Source organism: Poecilia latipinna, unplaced genomic scaffold (assembly GCF_001443285.1).
Source record: "Poecilia latipinna isolate Pla-1442-1.1 unplaced genomic scaffold, P_latipinna-1.0 Scaffold2040, whole genome shotgun sequence".
Classification (NCBI taxonomy): Eukaryota; Metazoa; Chordata; class Actinopteri; order Cyprinodontiformes; family Poeciliidae; genus Poecilia; species Poecilia latipinna.
The window spans coordinates 56,787-83,888 of NW_015114656.1; the positions used below are offsets into that span (position 1 = coordinate 56,787).

General features: G+C 41.2%; 1 protein-coding gene across 1 annotated transcript; it reads left to right on the forward strand.

Annotated features, from left to right (window-relative positions):
- Nucleotides 1-27,028, forward strand: spen (spen family transcriptional repressor). The gene is made up of 15 exons (XM_015016611.1): nt 1-309; nt 4,111-4,431; nt 10,559-11,173; nt 14,580-14,737; nt 14,885-15,085; nt 15,181-15,332; nt 15,424-15,549; nt 15,640-15,753; nt 15,834-15,947; nt 16,046-16,146; nt 16,238-24,005; nt 24,115-24,459; nt 25,195-25,389; nt 25,904-26,062; nt 26,148-27,028. The coding sequence occupies exons 1-15, from the start codon at nt 227-229 to the stop codon at nt 26,277-26,279; spliced, it is 10,584 nt and encodes a 3,527-aa protein (XP_014872097.1). The 5' UTR covers nt 1-226; the 3' UTR covers nt 26,280-27,028.
- The last annotated feature ends 74 nt before the right edge of the window (nt 27,029-27,102 follow it).

Sequence of the window (27,102 nt, forward strand, 5' to 3'; positions counted from 1 at the left end):
AGTGCAAGCTCGCGCCGCTTAACAGCGAGGAGAGTATCAAACAGCGTGCAGGGGGATCCAGCCTAATGGTTTACATTGGGTCACAACGACCAGTCAATGATTTGCGGCAAGCAGGCTACGGTCCTTTTCTCGCCCGGCTTTTATTCTGCAGATCTTTTGTATTTTGCACGGGGAGAAACTGACACAGCAAACTCATCTGTATGATCGGGGAGCAGGAGCACACAGTATGGTCCGGGAAACCAGACATTTATGGGTGGGAAATTTACCCGAAAATGTACGAGAGGAGAAAATTATTGAGCACTTCAAACGGTGAGTACGAATATTGTTAGGATGTGTGTACATTTTTTTTGTTATTTTCATTATTATTGTTGTTATTATTATTATGCACGGCCAGCATCTCTCAGTCTGTGCTGTGAGATATTTGTAAGCGAAGTCGGGATGAAGCAGGAGGTTTCCCCCTGTAGCGAAGTCCCATTTGGCAACTGTGCTGTCAGCTTCCTGCGTTTTCAGCGGAGACTCATCCACTCGGCTCGCAGACATATGGCCACAGCCACTCCGCTTATTGCCTGCTATAACTTGCCTCCCGTTCACGTTGGACTGAGTGCACGTTTTCATCAGGCTTACAGGCTGACTTCAGTGCAAGCCCACCTTTGCTCCCGATCGCCGCAAAGGAAGACACAGTAAGGCAATGTAAACAAACCCCAGCCTTGCCGGAGGGGGCTGGAGAGCAATGCATTTTACAGCCTGGATCTTGGTGGTTCTGATGTTTGGGCTTGACTTTGTCTATCTCAGACATTGTTTCCCAACCAGACATTTTTTTATTATTATTATTATTTTGCACAAAGTGTGCTTGATTACCACTGTAAATCTTTCGGAGTCCTTAGTATCCGTCTACAACGCCCCCGTACCCCTCCTTGCGAGCCCCCCTCTCCCCAGAAGTGACGCGCCGTTCACGCCGCAGCTTTGTTGCACCCACCCCGGCTGTGGCTGAGCGGTGATGCCGTGCCGCTGATGTGCAGCGCTGGAGCACACAGTCTGTGGCAGGCTACTTGTGTTTATTTTCGTGCGCAGAAAAAAATGGTCGTATCCCCCCCTCCACCTCCTTCGCCTCCCCCCCTCCCATGAAAACCGCGTTTCTTCCCTGCTGCTGCTGACTTGCACAGCCCGCAGGGTGTTGCGACTCAAGCCAAATCAGATCCATATTTTCTTAAATTAGCCCGTTATTCTTCTTCTCGCTGCAATGTTCGGCTTCAAAGCGGATGAGAAACACCTATCAAGCACTTAACAACGTTTTAGCTCTTTGTTGTCTCTTTCTGGACTGGAAAATAATAATAATAATAATAATAATAATAATAATAATAATAATAATAATAATAATAATGTTAATTTGGGGCTGAGTGTGTCTGTGGGATATCGCGGTCTGTCTGTGCGCATTCTCTTTTCGGGGCTGTCAAGGAAATAGCAGCCCCGCTTCTCCGTGCATATGTTGGAAACCAGACAGCTCAAAAAAAAAAGAAAGAAAGAAAAGAAAAAAACTAAACGTCGCGTTTCGTTTTCACTTCACAGACGCCGCCATATCTGATGAAATCCATAAAAACGTCGACATATGGGCTAACCTAAACAACAACAACAAAAAAGAGAAACAATGTACCAAAACATTGATGCAAAAATGCATCATTCCTATCAAATCAATGCAATAACCTGCTGCTGTCGATGGCTTTTGTTTTCGTACTGGTTTGATGCAGTGAGGGGACAGAAAAGGAGAAGCTTTATGTCTGATTCATGCTGCTCCGCAGACCGCGCTGTAATAGGCTTCCTCTCTATATGCCTTTTTATTTACATAATCCCTTGATATGATGTGCGTAATGATATGGTTTTTTTGGGTGGGGGGTGGAGGGAGATGGTGGTGACTGGCAGGCTGGTACTGCAGCAGCAGAGTGTGGTGGGGGAAACGGTGCTGGCGAGTCATTTTCTGCGAGCCTATGCCTCAGCCCCTGCGTTAACCCAGAGGTAGTCGGGGTATGCAGGTGCATGACAGCCCAGTGTGTGATAGAAGTCATTGAAGATGGGGGACGGCAGAATGAGTAAGCAGTGTGAAAAGCTTTTCTAAAATGGCGTCGGGGGCAGTTCGGTGTTTGGGAATCGGGATGCCAATAAATTTAGAGGTACCCTATTGACTGTGTCAAACAGCAAAAACGCGCTTGTGATTACTCCAGTCCAAGAAAGAGACACAAAGCTTTGTAACTGCTTGGGCTTATAAATTTAATAGATTTGATATTTGAATGACAACAACTATGAATTTGTCATTCATAGTTTTATTAAAGGCAAGTCGAGGAGTAGATGCTGTTCTGCCGGTATATTTTTTAGGCATGGTCCGGATACCGGTGTTGAGGCGTATCGCGGTTTTTAAAATGTTATAGCTACAAAGCTACAAAATAAGTCCAACAAACAAACAAACAAACCATTGCAACCTTTACAAACGTTAAAGTAATTTCATTAAGGAGTCAGAAAAATAGTCCCCAGAATTTTCTCTGACTATATGGAGTATAAAGCTGTTCTACCTTTCTCCTGTCTATTGCTGCACATTGCCATCAGCTGGCTGAAAGAAGACTTGTGTAATTTTCTCCCAGGAGAAAGCGAAATTTAGATGTTTGGAAAATGTTCTGCTCACAAAAAACAGATAACCCCAATGTGGAAATGAAAGACGTGACACTTATCACTTTAATCTAAAAAAGTGCAGTTTTAAAGTTAGTATAGGGAAGTAATGAGTGGCATTGCAGTCAGTTGTAGGCTTGCTACTCAAGTTGCGATAACTACCGCTATAACCGGTAGCTCTAGTTGACCTATTACGACCAAAGTTGCGACTGCAGCAAGAACACGTAGGAATGACAGCAATTCGATTTTTTTTATAGTTAATATCTTTTGTGGCGTCTTTCAGCAGCACAACTACACATTAGTTAGTACTGGAAGCTTTTAAGCTAATGGGCAGTTCGAGAGAGGCAGAGACCGAAGTGAAATTCTACCACCTTAAAACAACTCCAGTCTCAAAATAATTATTGTGGTTTATGCAAAGTGTATTTTCTGAACCTTTAAGCTATTAATAGTTTTGCACTGGGCAGTCGTTGACACAAAAGTTGTTGATTATTTACTCTAGAATAGCAGCTAGGAAGTAGTGTACTACTAATGGTCTTCCTGTGTGAAACACATCTAGAACTCAGTGTTTTTGTTCAGAGTTGCACTCTGATATAAAAATAAAGTGGTGTAAAAAAGACTAAAATATTGTAGCTTAGAGTACCAGAAATAAAACAATATTATTATTAGGGAGTTGAGACTCTGGTAACACTTATGTTCTATTTTCAGACCAAATATTTTACACAGGAAGAATATTGGTGGGGCACCAGCTTCTACCTCCATTTGCTGTGTAAATAATTGTCAGCTTCTTTGTAATAAACATCCCAATGCTGGTGTGACAATAGCTGAAAGGCTCATAAAACAGTGTTTGCAAAAAATCTATATGTCGTTTTGAGACTGGAAGGTGGTAGAAGTCTACTGCAAATAACCTTTAAGGTGTTGTGAGCTATTCCTTTAAGACGTTACATCACTCCAAAATCAGCTAATTTTGATTATTATCAGTTGTGCAATGACAGAAATGTCTATAAACAGCTTAGACGTCTGTATTTTTTTTAACAAGAACACAATACACAACAACTCATTGACGTGCTAAACAACAAATACACGTTAGATTTAACTTAGAACATTTTCTATTCAAGAAATGTAATTTTTCTCCCCCATTTTTGTCTGTCTGACATGTTCTTTTGTATTTTTTTCATGCCTGTATGTTTATTAACATGCGGCGTTTCAAGGTTCAAGTCTAGTTGCTGGGTTACTGTTGCCTTGTAAGAACGAGGGATTGAGTGGAAAGCAAGAGTAACCAAACCACTGTACCTCCCCCAGCGTCTCTCACACACACTTATTCGGAATTGGAGAATCACAAATAAACCGTAACAACTGAATATTTTTACACTGTAAGCGATAATGCATTTTCACTTGTAACCTTGATTTCTAACATGTTTTGATCACTTTGTCTTCCTCCTATCCCCACTCCCTCAGATATGGACGAGTGGAGAGCGTCAAGGTCCTGCCCAAGCGAGGCTCAGAGGGTGGAGTGGCAGCATTTGTGGATTTTGTGGACATTAAAAGTGCTCAAAAGGCTCACAATGCAATCAACAAGATGGGGGACAGAGACCTGCGCACAGATTACAATGAACCAGGAACAATTCCTAGTGCAGCGAGGGGGCTGGATGATAGTCTGTCCTTAGGCTCACGTGGCCGGGATGTGTCAGGGTTCACAAGGGCGACAGGGGGGGCCGTGTATGGGCCCCCCACGTCGCTTCACAGCAGAGATGGACGCTATGAACGCAGACTAGACGGGTAAGTGGAGAAAGTTCGTCCTCTGAAGACAGAGCGAACCGTGGTTTGTGGTAAACGCCTTTCCTCCGAGCATCTTTCCACCATCTATTCATTTACTTATTTAGAGGTACAGAGTAGAAATCATGTTTCAGAATGAAAACTGCTGAGGATAATCTTTAAAGTACCCCCAAAGGGTAGTCAGAGCTCCTGGATTCACACTCAGTGTTTTCCTAAATGAAAACGTGTCTGTACACGAGGTTCATCCGTCGGCTGTTATGAGCAGATAGGAGTTCAAACAGCTGCTGGGGATCAGGTTTGTTGTCTTGGTCATCTCTGTGAGTCGAAATGATCAAATGAGGAAAACACGGGGCAAAGATTGGATACCGCAAAATTTCCCAGGATTATTGGAAGTTACTGGAGAGAGGGAAAAAAAAAGAGGGAGAGAGGGAGTTAAAGAAAGAAAGAGAGAGAGAGTGGTCCAGCGGCCATCCCTGGGATTCCTGTAAATGTGGAGCTACCTGCCCTGTTCAATGGATTAATTTCACCCATCTTTTCTTCATGTAACAAATCAACCAAGACACCAGCACACATTACATGTATAAGAGCCCATTGTCTGGATTAGTCTGATTTGGTTTCTCACCTCACGGAGGTGCTCACGTCTCTCGTGGGTTGGAGTTATGCGGATACCCTACACAGGATATTTATTCCCTACTGCTGGATTAACAATGGCATGACACATGAAGAATGTGTCTTCGTCCTAAAGGTATGGTTTGCATTCTCCCTTTTTTTTCATTTATTTGTGTACTTTTTTTTGTTCGTTTAATTTTGGGATTATATCTAATCAGGGCATTACAAATTGAGCATTGGGAGACCTCTACTGATGAGTCAGCACAGTAGAGACAACAAAAACAAGTGAGCAAAAGACTTTTACCCCTCCCCCCCACACCAGATTTTTTTTGTGGAGTTTATTTTTATATTGCAAAAGTTGAGGATCAACTTGGACTACATTTGGATCGTATAAATAAAGAGAGATGCTGGAAGTAGTTTTGACTGGAGTGTTTAAATGTTGGTTCTAATGGAGAAAACCCATACCTCTCCTTTGTGGATTAACAGCTCCTCTTCTAACTGTGGAACTATAACTGAACCATGGATACAATTAATCAATCGGACAAAAGTAGAGGACTAAGCTTTACCTTTGGACCGCATTCACAGAGGACTTAGTTTGAGATTGGAGAGCACACAAACTCTTAATTGTGAAAGAAACGGAAGATAGTCAAGAGACATAAACATCAAGGAGACTTTGAGTCGTTATTAGTGCTGCCTACCTGTGGAATGACAGTACTTTAATCTGGATTACATTTTTACCCCTCATTTACCCCCCGTAAACCTTCCCTGATGTGCAATAGGAGTCTGACTGCTTTATGGATGTGGGCTTTACTACCACAGTGGATGTTAAGAAAAAACAGAAGGCGATCATCACTGCAGACTCATCGATCAACTTTCTAAAGATGGACTTCTGGATTTATCTGGACTTAAAGTGAAACTGTTTTTTTTTTTTCTTTTTTTTTTTTTTTCTCCAGTGGATTTGTGAACTCAGACATATTCCAGCATCAAAAAGGAAACGCTGAATCGGATCACTGAAGGAATATTTGAACAAAACCGAACATTCCGGCTGGCCTGAAAATGAGGATTACGTTTTGAAATGTGAACATTTGTGCTTCAGAGTTTTCTTCTTTTTTTTTTCTTTTTTTTTTTTTGTTCCACCTCCACTCAGCATTTTTTGCCATGTTTTTGCTCACAAAGTTCTATCTCCCTAAATTGTATTTGGAATTGTAGGTCAAGTTACCACTCTCTCAAAAGGTTGGTATGCCCTGCCCTGTGTATTTTAGCTGTCCTCTCTAACCCCTTAGTTTGATCCCCTGTCTCTCTCCATTTCCTCACTAACCAAAGTAGCTGGTGCATAGATTTACTGCCTTTTGAAACATGTTACTCTACCTTGTATTATTCTCCTTTTTCTTCCTCTTCTTACCTTACCTCACCCTCAGCTCCTGGCCCTCCACCCCCGGCTCTCTTGTCTTTGACGGATTCTTAATCAATGCAGGTTTTGACGATACTCCATAAAACAAACAAAAAACATATAAACACATTTATGCAGATAAAGTCGCTTAAAAGGAAATGTCAAGAAGCAATTCACTTATTAGACTGATAATTAAAAGATTTTAAATTCCTAATGAATTAATTCAAAGTAATTTTCCTTCTCACAACTTCTAATGTTCCCTGAAAAAACGTAACTTTTTTTTTTATTGCTTATTTCTTGAAACAGCTGTGTGGCAGAACATCGAGTCAATCCCAGAAACTCCCCCAGGATCTTATCCTTACAATTTAATAGGCAACATTTACATCACAGAAACTTCTTTAAGCAAACACTCTCCGGTGATTAGGATCAGCTCTAAATTGGAAGTACTTCTGCATATCTACATGTTAAAATCAAGCTGTTAAAAGGCATAATAAAAATGTAAAAAATAAATAAATAAAAATACAGGGCAGTGTTAACCAAACGTACAACAGCCAATATGAAAAAAGCTTAAATATTCAAGAAAAAACTGGTATCTATCTATCTATCTATCTATCTATCTATCTATCTATCTATCTATCTATCTATCTATCTATCTACCTATCTATCTATCTATCTATCTAATTTTGTTATCCTACACATAATGTTGAAAAAGATTCTTCTTTTGAAATTATTCTTATTGCGCTTCACCCGCATATTATTTTTTGACATTCTCTCCCACTGTTTTCCCCTTTGTTGCAGATTTTACGGTGTAGCATACGGTAATGTTGCAAGTCATCGAGCGCATCATCCATTTCAGTATCGAGCTCACCAAATTGTCAGTTTGATGGATTACACTGATTTGTAACCTGGATGAGCACAAAAGACACACTCTCGTTTCAGCTGGTTTGTTTCCAAATCCAATTTCAGGTGTTTCCTGAGAGAATACTATAACTGGCTTTACTTCACTACTACTATCAGAAAATCACATTACTGCAGATTATTATTTAGTATGTAAGAACAACAATGTAGAGTTTGTCACTCTGTTTTTGTCATGACTACGCTTAGCCAGTAGCTAGGCGTAGCCGTTTCAAAAGATTCTGAACGCATTGTTGCTATATGACTGAGCCCACATATATAAGCCTCCTTTTTATTATGCAGCAGGAATGAATCCTCATGAATATGCTGCTCACGTAGAACCAAAACAGTTGATGTGCTTTGCATGCGCCCGAGTGGACTAATAATCACACACTGATGGAAATTCTGTCCAAAGGTGAAAAAGGAAAAAAAAAAAAAAAGAACTGATTTTTAAAGCTCTATGAATAATGTAAAACCTGATTTTTTTTCTTTTCTTTTTTTGATGTGAAAATGAAGGGTATCTGTTGAGCACTGGGCCCGAGCCACCAAATTACCATTTTAGAGAGCATCTAGGGGTCAAGCTAATCCATCAATTTCACAGCAGACATCCTTGTGCCATACGTGCTATTCATGAATCCAGAACGCAGACGATCCAATCAAATAGGCCGAAACAGAGCTCGCCCCCTGACCCTCTTGTACTTCTTATGTATCGTGCCATGAAAAGACTCGGCGCTAGTCTCCTTATAACGCTGAACATCTAGGGCACGGTATAAAGTTCACACAGTGTTCTGCTCTTTTATGCAAGGCTTTTATTTATGATCCAAAATATTTTGTTTTCATTTTGCCCATATCAGCACAGAGTTGTCATAAAGGGATTTATGATCTTAGTACAAAGGGTTCTATCAAAGTCCTCTCATCAGCGGCAGTAAAACGAAGGCGTCAGGTGCAAAGGCCAGGTTGAGCCCTCGCTAATCATTTACCAAAATCCCCCTTCAGGACATTGTACGGGGCCCGGTGATGCAGAGGAAGATGCTTGTGTAACAATATCATTAGAGAAATATATCAGGAGCCTTTGATACCACTCGTCCTGCGGACCTCTAAAGGTTCAAAGGACAGCAGAGAGATTTACCAATAAATGTGCTTGTATGATAAAGTAACAGTTTGATTTGAATCCATCTGGACAAATTCTTAAACATTTTCATATTTTCATTTTGTTGAAAGAACTCCCTCATTTAGCTGAAACGTCAAGGAGAGACATCGCATTTTAAATTGTACGGCACAACGAAAACAAATTATTTTCTGGGAAACAATAGCCGTTGTTTCCCAGAAAAATATCTGACTGTAAAAACATAAAAAAAGAGAAAGAAACAGCAGTTAGATAAAAATTGTAGTGAGAAAAAAGGAAAAAAAAAAACAGCACATTCTGTCCAGGGGGATTCATTTCCACCTCACTGCAGCTCTGGACAGGATAAATTAGGTGGAGAAGATAGTAGGCTTTTGCCATCCTGGGAAAAGAATGATAGCTTTTATCTTATTTGATATCACAGTTGCTACTATTGAAAAAGATCTAAAAAAAAAATTAAATCCTTTTTGAATATGAGCCGGAGTTACGGTAAATGTGTAACATGTGGAGAGGCTGCTACAACATGACACTTCTATTCCGATCAATACAAGCGACTACAGCAGGCGTGAGAGCGGACCACGAGTGTGACAGACAGCCAGTCTGCCCATGTAAAAATAGCCAGCCTCTTATTTGTAATGTTCTTTATATAATGCTTACTATTTAGGCCATTCCATAATTTTTTTTTGTACTGAATGCTGGTTGCTAAATAAGTTCAGTAATTTTCATACGGTTACTGTAGTTTGAATTGAGGGAACCTACAAATCTTACACAAGTCATTTCAAGACATTGCTGTTACAGGTTTGAAAACTTCAGATTCATCCAGAGCTGCAAACAAAAACCACAGGGCTAGGGCCAGCATAACCAGTAAAGGTATTCATTCTGAGGCCCAGACGCTGAAGTTTAATAGTTAGGGCCCTTATTAGTTTTGTGAAAGCTAATCTTTGCTGAACAAATAGCGTATATTAAAAAAAGGTACATTCTGAAAATAATCCTGCACCAGAATAAATGAATTCTCTCTGTAAAGGATAAAATTTAGGATTGCAAATTATACAAACAAAAAAAATGAACAATAAATGCAATTTTTGTTTGCAATACATAATTTATTCATAGTGTAACATCTTGAGGGTTTGCCACTACGTTATTATATGTATTAGTTTCTTGATATATATATTTTTTTGGTCTTTTATAACTTCATAATGTATGTTCTTTCTAGGGTGAGGTAGACAGATACTATTTTAAGCTACTGACTGTTTCTGTTCCTTCTTTCACAATTACAAAAATGTGACCTTCATAAGCAGCTACCCATAATTTTTATTTATTTATTTTTTGAAAATGAAAACCCTAACTTACATTTTTTTTTCTATTTCTCGGTTTTAACCAAATCTAAAAACCCATCCATCTATTTTGCAAAGTCCCGCTATAATGAGGATCTTAAGTGTCTTTGGATGAAAACCATTCGGCCTTGAGTTGGAACAGAGCGCCTAATTTGCTGCTTATAATTCGATCTGATTTCAAACAGCAGTAATTGCTGTCCCGTCCCGCTCATTATGGTGAGTTTTGTAATATGACTCCCCGTAATGACAAATCACTTGTAGTACCATTTTAAATTCTGATTGCTGGATTTAGAAGGGAGATGTTTCAAGTTTGAACAAAATGTCCTCATTAAAAGCTTTTTTTTTTATGTAGATGCCAAAAAACGTTGGTTTGTAGAGGTTGTTTTTAAAGATCTAAAGGTATCAGACTGTGTAGTTGTGACTTAACGGCGTATGTGTTATTGGCTAAACAAAAATCCTCAGCAAAATGATAAAACATGCCAACATGGCTTGTTTGTGGATGACAAAGGAAACGATTATATTCAGTCTTCAAGTCACAGGTGCTCACTTGTCTTATCAGGAACATATTTAACCCTTCTTCTAGTTTTGTTGGTAGATTAGTAACTCATTTCCCCTTGAAATGCAAACGTCTTTCTCAATTCTTCTCAAACATTTTGCTCCGTCTTTCCCTGTGTCTAATTATGGCAACCCCCTTATTGTATATAACAGATCCTGTTGATTGTCCACCAACCTTGAATGATAAAACTGCAAAGTAACTTGGTTTCTCTTTGTGTTTGTTAGGACTGCGGAAGGTCGGGAACGGACATACGATCACACCACCTACGGACATCATGAGCGACCTGGTAGCAGCTTCGACCGTCAACGGCACTATGAAACAGACTATTACCGTGACGCAAGAGAGAGGACTCTTAGCAATGCTGGAAGTGGGTCTGGCACCACTGGTGGAAGTAGTACAACTGTGCCGTCAGGTGTCAGTGGAACTATAGTTGGTCCCGTTTCTGGAAACACGGGAGCCGGCGGATCGGCTGGGGCGTCGACGGGAGGGAGCGCAGGATCTACTTCCAGTGGGGTCGGCTTCTACCGCTCCCACAGCAGGAGTCCGTGTCGATTTGAGGCGCCCGAGCCTCGCTACGAGTCTCGTTCCAGGGAACCGTTTACTTTGGCCAGTGTGGTTCACAGGGACCTATACCGGGATGACCGGGGACGGCGTGTGGAGAGGTCATACCGCCACAGTCGCAGCCGATCTCCACACTCGACGCATTCGCGAAATCCCTCGCCTCAGAGACTGGTGACTCAGACTACTCGTCCTCCACGTTCCCACAGTGGGTCAGGATCTCGCAGCCGCTCATCCAGCTCAGACTCAGTCAGCAGCACCAGCAGCAGTACGAGTGGCAGGTGAGTGAATTATGCAGTCAGATTTTTTAGTATTTTTTATTTCCCTTGTGAAATTATTAAGTACTATGCACGGAAGTAAACCAAGATAATAAGTGTTTTATAGGAACTAAATGAAAGTTGTATTTCCTCATTAAATGCCTTCATCAGCTATGTTGACCTCAAGAAATTGTGCAACATCTCTTTTTAAGTTCATAGCATATTTTCAAACAAGATTGTGCAAGATGTCTAAAAATGTAATTCCTGCCAGTGGCGGAGATCTAATCTACGTCAAGAATGCTGCTTAAGATTCGTTTTGCACTGGTGTTTGTATAATCCAAAGCTAATACTTGAGCATTTATTTGACGGTGTGTTTTTTTGTTGTTGTAGTATATTGGTTTCCAAATGTAGAAAGCAAATATTGACAGACATGGGCAGATTTAGAACATATGTTTTTTGGGGGGTTTATCAAGAGGTTACAGACTTGATACTCCTAGTGACAGGTTTGGTTTTGTCACAGTGAATGAAGTGCACAAATGCCCCCAATCTCTCCACATCTCCATTCCCAAATTGCCATATGCCACATGCTGTGATATCAGCAATTAGCAATAAACTGCCATAAAAGCAATATAATAGCTAAATGCTATAGAAGACAACATTTACACAGTAATGACATATGCCAACGCTCATGCCTTATGAAGCATATGACTTTATGTTATTTGTATGTACCCTAGATATGATGATGAGTAATTTAAGGCAGTGGTGTCACGCCAAAATTACATCTCAATATTATGAACCTCTTGTCTCACTGTATCACTCTTGTATCATTATATTCCTACTGGAAATGGTTCTATAAAGCATAAAACTGTATTTAATGGTAGCTAGACATTTAGGGCTTACTTTTATTTCCTAAATGTATTTTTAGGCTACTTACCAGGCCTAAAAATAAAATGTGTAATATTTGCTTACTGTGTATTTAGGCAGCCACACATTACATGATGAAAACTGAAATCCAAACAGCAGATTTACTGCTTTGCTTATGATTATGAGCAATTGCGGACAAAGTTCAAATTTAGCCAAATGTGCCTCTGATTTACTGCTTGTGCCCAAGCTTTAGACTTTCATGTGTCCAATAGCAACCATAGCAATGTTCCCATTTCCTGTATTCAATCATTTCTGAGGAGCTGCCATACAAATATTACATACCAATGTCCTGCAGGTAATGGATTTTATATTAATTGGCAGAAGTGTTCAGTTGGTGATGCCGACTCATTTCACTGGTAGTTGCATTGCAAATGGGTTTACGCAAGAAAAAGTAAAGGCACCCTGAGGTTTTTCTGCTTGATTAATGCCTCACTTCAGGTGCTCTGTCTGCATGTTAGAACATTTATTTGAAGGCACACGTTGCCAAGAATAGATACTGCCTGTCACAAAAAACACACAGCCTTTTTCTTGCTTTTACATTCTTTTTTGTTACTTTTACATATATTCAAAATTCAGTTATTAAATCCTTCTTCCAATTTAAATTGTTGTTGTCTGTTGCCATATGCGTTAAGTGGTTGTCCGTTTTAAAGGAGGGACAAGGATCTTTGTAAGTGCTATAATGGCACTCTCTCTGTCTCATAAATATTTGCATACTGCTAAAGTCCACTTAGATTAGCCAACGTCGATTTATGCTTTTACTTAGCTTGCCTCATGGGGGTGGTGTTTGAGAGCAGTGGACCACGACTTTTTGAAACCACCATAAAAGATGACACATTTACCTCTTTCTAATACTTTGTGGTAAATCCACTAAATGCTTCTCATCAATTGCTGAAACACTTTCTTTGTGAAGAAATACGATGGAGGTCATTACAACTAGGAAATTTAGTATTCATGTGGCAAACACTGCAGTAGATTGCAATAAAAATAAATTAAAGTTTTTTTTTCAATATTATTTTAGTGCTACAATTAAAATGTCTTGCATCGCTGAGTAATTATTCTTAATCTTGTGAATTTAAATTCTTAATCTGGGCATTTGCAAGGAGTTCTGTTTCTTTCACTGTCATCATGACACCTCTAGTACATTTTACTAGGCATAAATATAAAGATTAAAATCACAGTAACACTGTTTTATGGGAAATGACTCTGTTTCCGGAGCTCCCCTCTGGTTTTTTTCTTTGACTGCATCGCCTTTGGACGTGGCTTTGAACGACATGTAGCGACACATGTGGTTCGTCCAGGAAGTGCTGCGGGGAGACTATCAGGAGATGGCAGCTGTATTTTTCGCACTGCCTACCTCTGTGCATGGGTAACTGCAAGCCCCCCCACCCTCCCACCCTCTCTCTCCGTGAGATCCAGTTGGAACTGGAAATTTCTGGCCAGTGCTGGCTGCCTGCCCACTCCCACAGGCCAGGCTCCGTCAGCAGCACTTCCGGGAGTGTCTGAGCGCAGGAGGAGAAAGTGAGAAGGACACAAACAGCAGAGGGCCTAGAAAGCTGAGACAGACATGGGAATTGTCTGAGTAGGTGCATGAGGCAGGCAGAAATGGGCAACTGTGCTTTTTTTTCTTTTTTCCCCGCTTCACGGATTACAAGATGCTCTGTATAACAGTGAAATAAAGAAGAAAAAGGTGTGCAATAGAGGATGTTTTTTTTTTCTTGGGCCATTTTCAGTAGTAATAGTTTAGTAGTAGTAGTTTGCTATATACTGCATTGCAAGAACTTTCCCGCCATCTATACGTTTAATCAGAAATGTGTGTGCTGTTTTTCACATTGTTTTTAGAATTTGGAGAGAAGAAGCAGTTTTTTTTGTCTTTGAGTGAATTTCACAAAATTATGTCATCATGCCATTTTGACTTTGAAGTATGAAACCCTAAACAAATATTCCTTTATTTTTTATAACACATTCCAGCAGTTTAAGGTGCATGGTGCCCTGTGTTCCTGTTTGAATCTGTCCTAATAAAACCGTCTGCAGCTGAATTTCATTAATACTCAGTGAGACCAGTCCATTGTGTGTAAAAGGCACGAGTTGACTCATGGAAATTGACAGCGGTGCTTTCAGGGTTTTACAAATAACCAAAACGTTTTTGTTTTTTTTTTTTTTTTTTTTTTTTTGCTTAACAGGAATAAAAAAAGTTCTTATTGTCCTGTGTTTGGCTTTATTTATTGAAGTAACATTTAATAAAAGCACACACACACCAATTCCCAAAAAATGTCAACATAGGGTCAGTTACAAAACAACTTAAATTAAATGCTGCTAATTTCCATTCAACTCTGTTGCAGTTCTATTCAGCAAAGTCAGATTTTAATCAAACTCACTTCAATGTGTTCTGTTATAATCCGTCTCCGTAGACTCTGTTTCAAATTGGTACAAAATACGATTTTGTCTGTCTAATGAAGCCGGCAGATTGGATTGAGTCATTTTACTTTATGTTCTTGCTTTGCCGCAGTGATTCTAGCAGTAGCTCGAGTGATGACTCTCCAGCCCGTTCAGTGCAGTCTGCTGCTGTCCCTGCACCCTCAGCTCTTCCTTTATCCTCCCTTGACAAAGACGAACCACGTAAAAGCTTTGGCATCAAGGTCCAAAATCTTCCTGTACGCTCTACAGGTAGGTAATGTTGTGTTGCCAGAATAAATAAAACCTCTTTTATGTAGAATAACGTGTAATACGTAGTCTTGTGTTTGGAAAACATAGCCATCTGCGACAGTTAAGACAATTTTTAACTTGTGCCTCATTTAAATTTGCCTGCTACAGATACAAGCCTCAAAGATGGTTTGTTCCACGAATTCAAAAAGCATGGAAAGGTTACATCGGTGCAGATCCATGGGGCTTCAGAGGAGCGCTATGGACTCGTCTTTTTCCGCCAACCAGAAGATCAAGAGAAGGCGCTTTGCGCCTCCAAGGGGAAGCTGTTTTTTGGAATGCAAATTGACGTCACAGCCTGGAATGGTCCCGGTGAATTTTCAGTTTGTCCTGCTATGCAAAAATAATACTAAAAACAGAAAGATTAAACAATGAAAGTAACTCACTACAACTTTCTGTCCTTTCAGAGACAGAAAGCGAAAATGAATTTCGACCACTGGATGAGAGGATTGATGAGTTTCATCCAAAGGCCACACGGACATTATTTATTGGAAACTTGGAGAAGACTACCACTTACCATGACCTGCTAAACATCTTCCAACGTTTTGGAGAAATAGTGGTAAGCTTTTTTTTTTTTTTTTTTTTTTCCAGTTAGAAGCTCAGCAAAATAGTTGTTTACTGACCGATGTGTCTCTTCACTGTTTCCTAAGGATATTGACATTAAGAAGGTGAATGGAGCCCCACAGTATGCCTTTCTTCAATACTGTGACATTGCAAGTGTTTGCAAAGCAATGAAAAAGATGGATGGCGAGTATCTTGGTAACAACAGACTAAAGGTGAGCCTTATAGTGATTTAATTTTGCAATTTTAGTATGTTTCTGCTTCATCTCAAATTCCAACTTGATATTTTATCTCATTTTCTCCAGCTGGGGTTTGGAAAGAGTATGCCCACAACTTGTGTTTGGTTGGATGGTCTGGCTTCAAATACAACAGAACAGTTTCTCACTCGCCATTTTTGCCGCTATGGGCATGTTGTCAAGGTAAGCATGTTTGGTTTTGTACCCTACTACCACCTTTGTGATTTTTGTAAAACTAGATCTGTTTCCCCGATGGCTTACAGGTCGTACTTGACAGAATGAAAGGAATGGCCCTTATCCTGTACAACAACATTGAATACGCCCAAGCAGCAGTCAAAGACACAAAAGGTTGGAAGATAGGGGGCAATAAAATTAAGGCAAGTGGAAATATAGCTGCATTCGAAACTCATTTTCTGGACTTATCTCCAGATTTGTTGATTAATTTTGCTTCTGGATTTTGTGTTTCCGTCTTCAGGTGGACTTTGCAAATCAGGAAAGTCAGATGGCGTTTTATCGTGCAATGCAGGCATCTGGGCAAGATATTCGTGACTTTTATGAGTTTCTTTCTGAAAGAAGGTCTGTATCTTTTTGTTCTTTGAGAAAATTTGACTTCAGTGCCGTTTCACCCTCAAAATTAAAACAGATTTTGTTTTGTTTCTCTCGACAGAGATGACAGACGAAGCCAATATGAGTTTCAAACAGAAAGACAGTATTACGAGAATGTTCGAACACCTGGAACTTATACGGATGATCCGCGGCGGAAATACCCCGCCAGAAGTCGAGAGTTCTACACTGAATGGGACCCGTATCAAGGAGATTACTATGATCCACAGTACTTTGAGGACCCAAGAGAGTATCGGGAATACAGAGCTGATCCTTATGAGCAGGACATTCGCAAATACAGCTACTTGCAACGAGAGCGAGAAAGAGAGAGGGAGCGATTTGAAACGGATCGTGGTCGTGATCATGGAAGAAGGACCATTGAGCGTAGCCAAAGCCCTTCTCACATCTCCACTCGACGTCCTGTCAGCCCCACCTCATCGCCTTCGCTCTCTGAGAGAATACCAAGTGACTCAGACAGGCGAATTTGTTGTCGATCATCTGACAGAAGTGGCAGCTGCAGTTCGGTTTCCCCACCCAGATTTGAAAAACTGGAAAAGGCACGCGCTGAAAGATATAATAAAACTGATAAACTGGAGAAGGATCGTGTTTTTGAAATTGAGAGAGTGAGTCTGGTTGAAAAGGAGAAGAGAGCGGGGCGAAAAGAGAGAGGAGACAAGGAAAAAAGCGAGAAGCAAAGGCTTAAGAAATTTAAAGTCACATCGCCTACAACGCTGGATATAGAACCAGAAATTGAAAAAGACACTAGCCCTGAGTCTGGACTACGGAGTAAAACCAGTAAAACTTCAAAAGAAAGCTCCAGCAAAGCAAGGCTAGATCTTCTGCCTTGTGTAGTGCAGTTAACGCGTGTCAAAGAGAAAGAAGGAAAATTGATTGGTCATGCTGTCCAAGAAAAGCAAACATTGAGGGCTGGCAGTGACAGTCCTAAATTGGCATCGCCTGGAGCTGACCAGAGAAGTCCTACATTCCGCTCAGAATCATCCAAAGGTGACAAGCATGGGAAAATGCCTAGAGAAAAAAATATACACAGCTTAATAGAGATTGCTGAAAAGGATGGTAAAATCAAATCCAAAAAACATGGAAAGTCTGAGTTTGGATTTGATAACAGTGTTTCTCTGGATGTTGATCGTTTAGCTGCAAGAAAAAGGCGATTTGAAGAATCTGTGAGAACCGATCGACAAAGGAGATCTAACGAAGAAGACACTGGTAGAGCTGGACTGTACAAACTGTGGAACAACACAAAGGAGATGGGATTGGAGAAAGTTCTTTTGATAAGAGGGGTGCATAAAAAAGAACACAAGGATAGAGCTGTCTGTGTAGTTTCAGTAAGCAGTCCTAAAGATGGACGGGACTGCGAAGGCAAATCTCTAGGTCTGCCTCTGGAGGGGCAGTCGCATTTTGGGGAGCTGCTTGAAGATTCTGCATCACAACAGAACTCTCCCTTCCTTAGAATGGATTTGGAGACTTTAAAAAGGGAGAACGGCTCCAGTCTCACAAAGATATCAGATGACAGCAGCTTTGACATGGATGAATTAAAAGAACAGAAGCAGGTTTTGTCTGAAAATGAGGAGGGAAGTGCAAAGTGCAGAGACTATGATGGGGATGAACATTGTGTGAACATTAACCAGTCTGTTTGTGTAAAACAAATTGAGCAAGATCGATGGCTTCAATCCAAGCTTAGGGATCCTGATAAAATGGCCAAGTTTGGAAAGTCGCCAAACAATGAGGCTTGTGATTCGGAAAAAGAGTATATCCTGCATGATGTTGGGAAAACAAATCTGGACATTGCCCATGATGACTTCTCTTCTAGTAAACGAAAGAAATTGGAGAATTTTGAACATGAGGTTCTGAAAGTAAAACGAGAGCATGACTTTCCAAATTCCCAGGAATTCAATAAAGACATCTACAGCATGTCATCTTCTATAGGAGCCGGTCCGTCTTCAGAAAACGAAGACGATGAGACTTCCCGCATTTGTCTGTTAATTACAAAAAAGGAACAAAAATCGTCTCCAACTGATGAAAGCTATTCACGCACAGAATCCTTAAAAAATCATTTCAGCTTGACAGCCAGAAATTTCCAGTCTTCTAACAGTGCACACCCGAAGCTGAAAACATCCTTACTTGGATTTGATGATGACGTAATGCAACACTGGGAGAGGAGAATAAAGTCAGATTCTCTCAGAATGGAAATGACATTCCCAAATGATACTCTAAAACGGGAAAATATTTGCAAACGCCTCAGTCAGGACTTGGAACCAGGAGAGTTGCAGTCTGATTCAGATGATGATGGAGACAACAAACACATTTCTCACAAACCAAGCAGTTCTTTGTCTTATATCCTCAGGGATCGTGATGAGAGAATGACTGACCTCAAGCTTTCAGGCTCCTTGGAGAAAAATAAGTTTTACTCATTTGCATTAGACAAAACAATAACTCCTGACACAAAAGCACTCCTTGAAAGAGCCAAGACTTTGTATTCCTCAAGGGAAGATAATTGGTCTTTTCTTCCCTCACGCTTTCCAGTGTCTCATAGTTGTTCTGAAAAAGACAAGGCAGTGTTAGCGCCACGCCCTATTCCTTCTTGGTACATGAAAAAAAAGAAGATCCGTACTGATTCTGTGGAAAAGTTGCATGATAAGAAGGAAGAACTCAAGCCACAGGACCAAGAGCGTCAGGAATTATTTGCCTCTCGTTTCTTGCACAGCTCCATCTTTGAACAGGACTCACGTCGACTGCAACGTCTTGAACGCAAAGACCAAGACTTAGAAACTGGAAGTGGTAGGCCTTTTATCAAGGCTGGTGCTATAGAGACACATTCAGAATCTGGAGGAGCTGATGTTCCAACAGAGCCTATAGTGCTTTTCCATAGTCGATTTTTGGAGCTTCAGCAACAAAAAGACAAGGACCACAATCTACCTGACTCTGAAAGTGACCCAGTATTGTTGGAGATGAAAAAAGATGAAACTCTGAGCTGTGATAATGTGATATCTGACAAGGAACCAGAAGCTCCCCTAAAGGCTCGTGACAAATCACCCAGCCCCCCAATAACTATAAAAATGTCAGCATTCCTCCCTTCCCCCAAGGAAACATGCCTAGCAGAGAAGGAAGCTTCAGATCCATCCACAGATCAATCAGTGCCAGTTGTCAAAGAAGAAACGGTTGAGCCATCTCTTGAGATATGCCCATCTCATTCTCCTCCTGTGAATATGATCAGATTAGCTGCTCCTGAGGTACCCATGAACCCCGTACTTTCAGTTTCCGAACCAGAACCTGAAACAGAGTTAATTGAACCCAAAACAGATGGGGATAATAGTTTGGTGGTTGAACATGTTGTAGAAGATAAGCATCACACACCTGTTGTTTCCCCAAGTGCCTGTGAAAAAGAAACAGTGGAATTTGCTTATTCTGATTGTTCAAAGATAGAAAAAACCTCAGAAGTGAGTAAGACAGAGCCTGAAATTGAAAGCCAGGCAATGGAAAGCTTTGAGGACTCTCAAAAAATTGAGACAGATAGTGAGCCGTGTATGCCAGAGCTAGAGGCTGAAGTGAAACCACTACCAGCTCGCAGACAAACCAAGGGTAAAAGGGCCAAAACCCTTTCTGTATTACGTGCGACACAACCGACCAACATTATCAGCAAGGAAAAACCTGCAACGCGGAAAAGTGAACGGATTGACCGAGAGAAACTCAAAAGGGCATCGTCTCCTAGAGCAGAAGCACCTAAATTATCATATGAATCTAAAACTACATCCAAGTCTCCAATACATGCATCTGATTCAGAACAAAACCTTGAGTCGAGTTTAATTGTTGGGAGAACACGACGGAGGAACGTGAGGTCAGTCTATGCCACTCTACATGACGATGAACAAGCTGGGAAGGAAGTAACAGAGTCCCCCCGCTGCATGCGCAAACGAGGAGCCGACAAAGACCAGATACAACAAGAGGTTCAAATTTCTACCAACACTAGGCGGGGACGCCCTCCTAAAAGAGGTGTCAAACGAGTTGCAGATATATCACCAGTAAAAGGGGATCAGAAGAAAACAGTGGAAGCAGACACAGAGGCCAGAGAGACATCAAATACTGCAGAAGTTGTGAAAGCCTCTGAGGGATGGCGTTCACCTCGTACACAAAAAGTCCAACAAACTTCACTGACTTCCTCTACTCCAAACAAAAAGGGAAGTAGAATAGACAAATCATCTGGGAACAAATTTGTGTCAGCAGAACAAGCTGATCCATCGAGCAATGATGAATTAGAACTTAAGCCCAAAGCTAGCTCAGAACCCACTGGCAAGCCATTAGACAGGGCAGAAAGTGAAAGCTCACCTGTGCTCAGAAAAGAAAAAGATACAAAAGATTTTGTCGAAAAAATATCCGTTGATCCAGAATTTGACATTAGCGCCTCTGAGAGGGGCAAACAGCCTGAAAAAATTTTAAAAGTTAAAACACCAAGGTTAAAACGAAATACTAAACAGATAACTGAAGACAAATCACACACTCTGAAAAATCTCGAAATCCGCGTAAGCGTTGATGACGTAAAAAGCCTACTTCGCTCTGAAGATCTTGAGTCAGATACGTTTGCGGCTAATATTACAAAAGGCAAGATTATAGTAAAAGAGAATGAAGAAACAAGGATGGCAGACTTTGCAAAAGATACCAAAGAAATGACTACACAAGATGATGAAGACACGCTATCAGAATCTGAAGCTCCTGCTGATCCAGCTGCTGTTCTTTTAGCACGACAGATGGAACTGGAGCAGGCAGTCGAAAATATTGCCAAACTTACAGCTGACCAGCCTCCAAGACCTGATAAAGAACCACCCCCTGGTCCACCTACTGCATTGCCCCCTGTCATAGCGGAACCAGAAGTTGAAGTTGAAGAGGAGAAGAGAGAAAATCCTGCAAGTGAAACAGAACTAGCTGCTGCTATTGACTCCATCACAGCTGAAGAAACCTGTGGGGATGCAGATGGCTTCACGGCTGCTCCTACTTACTCTGCTCTTATTCCTACACCTGAATCTGTAATTTCTTCCTCATCCTCCTCCAATGACATCATGGAACCGGAAACACATATGGCAATCAATAATATCCTTGCTGGAGATTTGGATGATGACTCTCGAACCTCAAGTCCCAAAGCATCGATGACAGAATTGAAGACAGCTGATGAACCCATTCTTCTTGGTACACCCAAGAAGACAATTAAATCTAGAGCCAGAACCCCAAAGAAGTCAAGAAATCGTAAAGGTCCAGCTAGCAGAAAGGGGGACACTGCTGATGAAGTCTCTCAGTCAGAGCCCTCACCCGTAAAGTTACCCGAGTCAATTCCAGAAGATCCAGAAACGGACTCAAAAGCAGTGACTGTTACAGCTGCAGTTTCTGCAGTGACTTCTGTGGTCACTGCCGTTGCAACTTGTAGACGTGACGTTACAAGTGCTATAACTGTAGACAACCCTAAAGAGGCAGAACAGCCTGAAGTGGAACAGCCTGTTCCCAAAGAATCTGCCTTTCATTTAGGCACAAGCAGCAGTTCTGCGACTAAAAAGCCTCTCCAAACAGCAGAACCAAGTACTCCTACCTTCAGCCCTGCTAATTCATCACCAGTTTCTCAGCTTAGTGTACCCCTGTTGCGACCTGCCAAAATGCCCCTTTCTCCTGACTGGCCTCAGCGATCTGAAGAAAGCAGAATCTATGTTAATCCTTCCTGTCATGTCACAGTAGTAACTCCCACGATACCTCCATCAACTGCACTCGGAACGCCTACAGCAAATCCCCCAATGCCCCCTGACACCAAGGCTTCTGACATTGATCCAAGTTCCAGTACCCTGAGAAAAATATTAATGGAACCTAAATATGTGTCTGCGTCAAACAGCAATTCTATATCTACCACTATGGTGTCATCGGCACTGTCGGATCATTCAAGGATGTCAGAGAATGAAAATCCCACAGATACACTTGTTTCAAGGCATTTAAATTCTGAACAAAGACCACCTCTACCTCCCAAGTCACTGCACCATAAGCCAGCCCCCCTCACAGAATCCCAACAGAACTGTGGGGAAAAGAAGCCGCATACAATTATGTCTCCTACTACCTCAGTCATAAGTAGAATTCCAATGCCTTATGATACAGAAGAAACCCCACGAATTTTCCTAAGCAATCGAAGCATTGGCCTGACCATTCCAAAACAGAAATTTAGATCAAACTCCAATGAGAATAACCGCTGTCATAATGTGGAGATAGCAGAAGATGTTTCTAGAGGGCGGTCTGTTGTTGAGCCGACTCCTTACCATACGGGTTCTAGCCCTGGCTTGAGGGTAAATACATCAGAGGGTGTTGTTGTTTTAAGTTATTCTGGTCAAAAGACAGAGGGACCACATAGGATGAGAGCCAAAATTAGTCAAATTCCTGAAGCCAGTGCTGGTGATATAGAGTTTCAACAATCTGTGTCCAAATCCCAGATAAAGCAAGACCCTATCATCACATCTTCTCAGTCACCTAACCCCAAAGTATCTTCAGCTCCTACTGGTTATGGGCATCCTGGGGTCCTTTTAACCAATCAGTCTTATAATTCTCAACCGATCATTTCCAGTATCAAGCAAGATGTTCATGGATGCGACAAGTCTGAAGCTCCCTACCATACAACATCACCAGGTGTGGTGAAGATGTTCCAGTCGCCTGTTAGTTCCTCTCAAGTTTTGATGTACAATCAAGCTGTAATCCAGCAGCAGCATGGCAAAAGAGGGCTAGTGACGGATACATTAACAAAAAAAATGGACATTAGCAAAGCTGTTCAGCAATCTAACTTGAGCCCAGTCATGAGTCCACACCACCCATCTATTCCTGGAACACGAATGAGTCCTAGTCCCGGCAACACAAATGATAGGTCTGCTTTACATCTCAAGCAAGAACCTCAGTCTCCACGAACAGCTGGTCATTCCCCTTCACCCTTTGTCAAAAGCTGTCCACTAAGCAGCTCTCCCATTGGAACTTCTGTGGTTTTAAGTCATGGCATGCCAACGCTGTCTACATACCCTTCTAGCATGCATCACTCCCACCCAGAACAGTCCTCTGTCATAATGCAATCTCACAGTGTCACTCAGTCGTTAGCTCATGAATCCAGAATGAATAACCCAACAATGCCAGGGATAAACTATGGAAGGCGAGGAGGCTGCCTACCTTCTCAGCACCCAGGATCTACAAAGAGCTCAAATACACCACAGCCTGTTATTCGAGATATGGTTTTGCAGTCTCATTCAAGTCCCCAAAGGTCAATGTCAGGGAGTGGTGGCAGCAGTGTAAGTGAAGAAGAGCCAAGACACTTTAACCAAGCTCTTAGTCGACCTTCAGTTCCCCATTTACAGTCAGATGTTATGGTGGTTCACAGTGACCACAGAGGGCTCCACCCAGGCATCCGCATGGATCAGTACAGAGAAATTCACCAGCGCCTACTCCTGCACCAGCAACTAGGAGAACAGACATCTGTAGAAGCAAGGCAGTCTCGCAACTCAGAGACCGCAATAACATCTCCAAGCAACATCTCTGGGCCATCAAGAAGTCCAATACTGGTAAAGAGCATTGAATTCTCACCAAAAGAGCCTCTCAAATCACCAGAAGGAAAGCTAATGCATTTGAGCCCTAATGAAAGTAGAATTAGAGGAGTCCATGCATCCAGCCCTGTTTTAATGTCTTCTCACCCCCATGGAGTTCAACTAATGCATCCAGGAGGTGCAGGCTCCTTTCCAGTATATCGAGACATGCGGGGCTTCCCTTCCCAGTTCCCAGGACACAATCTGGCCAACCAGGGCATTTCATCTACACAGGTAAGAAACACACTATGATTTTATGATGTGGTAATTTCTGAGGACATTTCTACAGTTAAACCAGAATTGTGTACTGATCTTGGAATGTGATTTGAATTTTTCTTATCAGATCCCGGCGGAGCACGAGTTGGGAAACCGAAGCAAAATATCTCAGTCCCATGGAGGAGGAAATGATTCCACACCTGAAAGCCCACATCTCCGTCACACTACCTCTTCTGAATCTTCACACATTTCTCGAATATCAGGAGAAACAATCTCTCCATCGTACCAGTCCCCCTTGATGTCGCCCATGGGTCTCACTCATAAGCCAGATCTGTCTCTACAGAAAGGCCCTCGCACCTTCCTCCTTACTCCTCCGCCGACAGTAACCCCATCAAGTTCACAACAGCCACGACATGATGCCAAGCTGGAACATTCCGGACATAGGTCAATTGACATGGTGCAGCTTTTGAAAGTAAGAGAATTACATGACTCATCATTATGTTTGTTAGAGAGAGATAATGTAAGAAGGAATAAGAAGAGCACTTAAAATAGACTTTCTACAGTTCCTGTTGTTAGCTGTCATCAATGTCAACATGTGGAACATGAGGCAACATCACACCACGTGTGAGAGACAGCAGCATCTGTATGAAAAATAATTGTATCATTTTAAAACAAAGAGGAAATGAATAAAGAACTGAAATGTTGAATTCATTGTCTAACTTTAGAGGATAGCTCAGTTAGTGAGGTTAGAATTACTGAAACAGCAATCTGTTTCAGCTCTGACATTTTCCAACGTTCCAAATGAAGCACGTTCCTTTGCAGACAGGGGTTGAACTCTCAAAAGGATGAAATGTAGCAACTTTACTGTAGTCTTTTCTGCCTTCTTGTTATCTGCTAAAAGTCTTGCTTTCTTTCAGCATGCCTTTTATTTTGTCTGTGTTCCTGCTAACGTCCTTTATAAACACCTCACTGCTATTCACTCTGAGTCTTCGTCCCTCATTAACAATGACCACACTGAAGGATATGGACCACCTGCCAGCACTTGTGTATCATGCATTCACAGATCTTAGATAAGATTTGAATTTGCAACTCGCTGGTCAGATTTCTCTGTGCCTTCTCAAGTTATCATCATATACAATTATTTTTGGTCTGAAGCAAAGGAGAAGCTATGCTTACAATAACTTCCTGTTTTTTTTATTTTTTGCAGAAGTATCCTATAGTTTGGCAAGGACTCTTGGCGCTGAAGAACGACCAGGCTGCCGTCCAGTTACACTTTGTGTCTGGAAACACCATCCTGGCTCAGCGCTCCCTCCCGCCCCCAGAAGGAGGATCTCTTCTCCGTATTGTCCAGAGGATGAGGCTTGAGGCTTCCCAGTTGGATAGTGTGGCACGCAGAATGACTGTGAGTACCTTATTATTTCAGCTGAGCGCCAGCAACACGGATGAATGAATAAAATACCAGGTGACGCAGCCTTCCAGGTTCCAAAACCAAAAGTTTCCACCAAAGGCCGTCGGGCAAAACAATTACTAAAAATCTCTTACAACTTAACATAATTTTCAAGTTCAAAAAGTGGTAAAAAAAATAATAAAATCATCTTACAAAAACCTCTTGTCTTCACCCCAGAAGTTTGCCAAGCAAAAGCTCCTCCAGGAACCACCCGGTGCGTTCTTAATCACTTAAATTAATATGAGGGTCTAAAGGTTACCAGAGTAATCTGAACAATTCCAAATATAAAACTTACTTATAGATTTTGGTTCTAAACTAAATTAAGTATATTCTAACTGCCCCAATAAAAATTTAATGGATAGAATAACAGTTTGCAAAATTTTACATAAATGGCCACAACAACATGGAGAGAGTTGTAGAACATAAATCTGTCATAAGTCTGTTGTGATGTTTCTTTTTTTCTTTTCAGATGGAAAATGACTACTGTTTGCTCCTGGCTCTACCCTGTGGTCGAGACCAAGAAGACGTCCTTGGTCAAACCCAAGCTTTGAAAAGTGGCTTCATCACTTACCTGCAAGCCAAACAGGCAGCTGGCATCATTAACGTGCCCAACCCCGGCTCCAATCAGGTTTGTTCTCGTTTCAGCTTTTCCCGCCCCTTTTGTCGATGCTGTCGCTTCTCCACTCACACTGTGTTCATCTCTGCAACTACAGGCAGCTTACGTGGTGCAAATATTCCCGCCGTGTGAATTCTCGGAGAGCCATCTTTCTCGCCTGGCTCCCGACCTTCTCAACAGCATCTCCAGCATTTCCCCTCACCTCATGATTGTTATAGCTTCTGTTTAATTACCTCCATTGTTTTTTGTTTGTTTGTTTGTTTGTTTTTCCTGAACAATGCCAACACCAGCCCTTTTGGATTGAACCAGTTTGGAACCTGGAAATGCCTCATCTTTATGAGTTTGACTTCAAAACGACAACAACAAAACATATCTTTCATTTTTTTAGACTCAAGTTTTCTCCTTCACTTCACCAAGTCCTTAAATCACCCTGTGATGATGAATTACAAAAGCTAGACCTTTTTTTAAATAGGACGCAAAGGGTCGAACGGGGATTTTTGATGATCATTTTTGGATTACTGTTTTTTTTTTTCTTTCTGCCATTTTTGGAGGTGTTCTGCATTGCCTTTTTGTATTTCATAACATTCATAAAGCTGTGGATGGAGACCTACAAGTAGGATGTTTTTTACCTTCATAAAAAAGTGATTGTGATTGTTTCCTTTTTTTTTAAAAAAACTTGAGAATTCATTGCACTATGTTGACAAAACTTTATGAACTTTGTACATAATTGTTCATAAATTGATACATGTTATGAATTTATTCTAGTGATCAGTCATGCTTGCCTACGGAATGATGGAGAGTCTTCTCAGCTCCATCAATCACAAAGCTTTTCCTCCGACACCATCTGCAAGTTTCTGCGACATTTCCGATCTCATATTTCCATCGCGACGTGTTCCCTGCCCCAAGGAACTCATGATGGGATCCGTAGAGTTGTATATTTTACACGCAATGCCTCAATAGGGGACAGTAAAAAAAAAAAAAAAAAAAAAAGAGAGACTTATTTAATTTGTTCCTTTTCATTCATTTGCATCTTCTGTATGCCTAAAGGTATT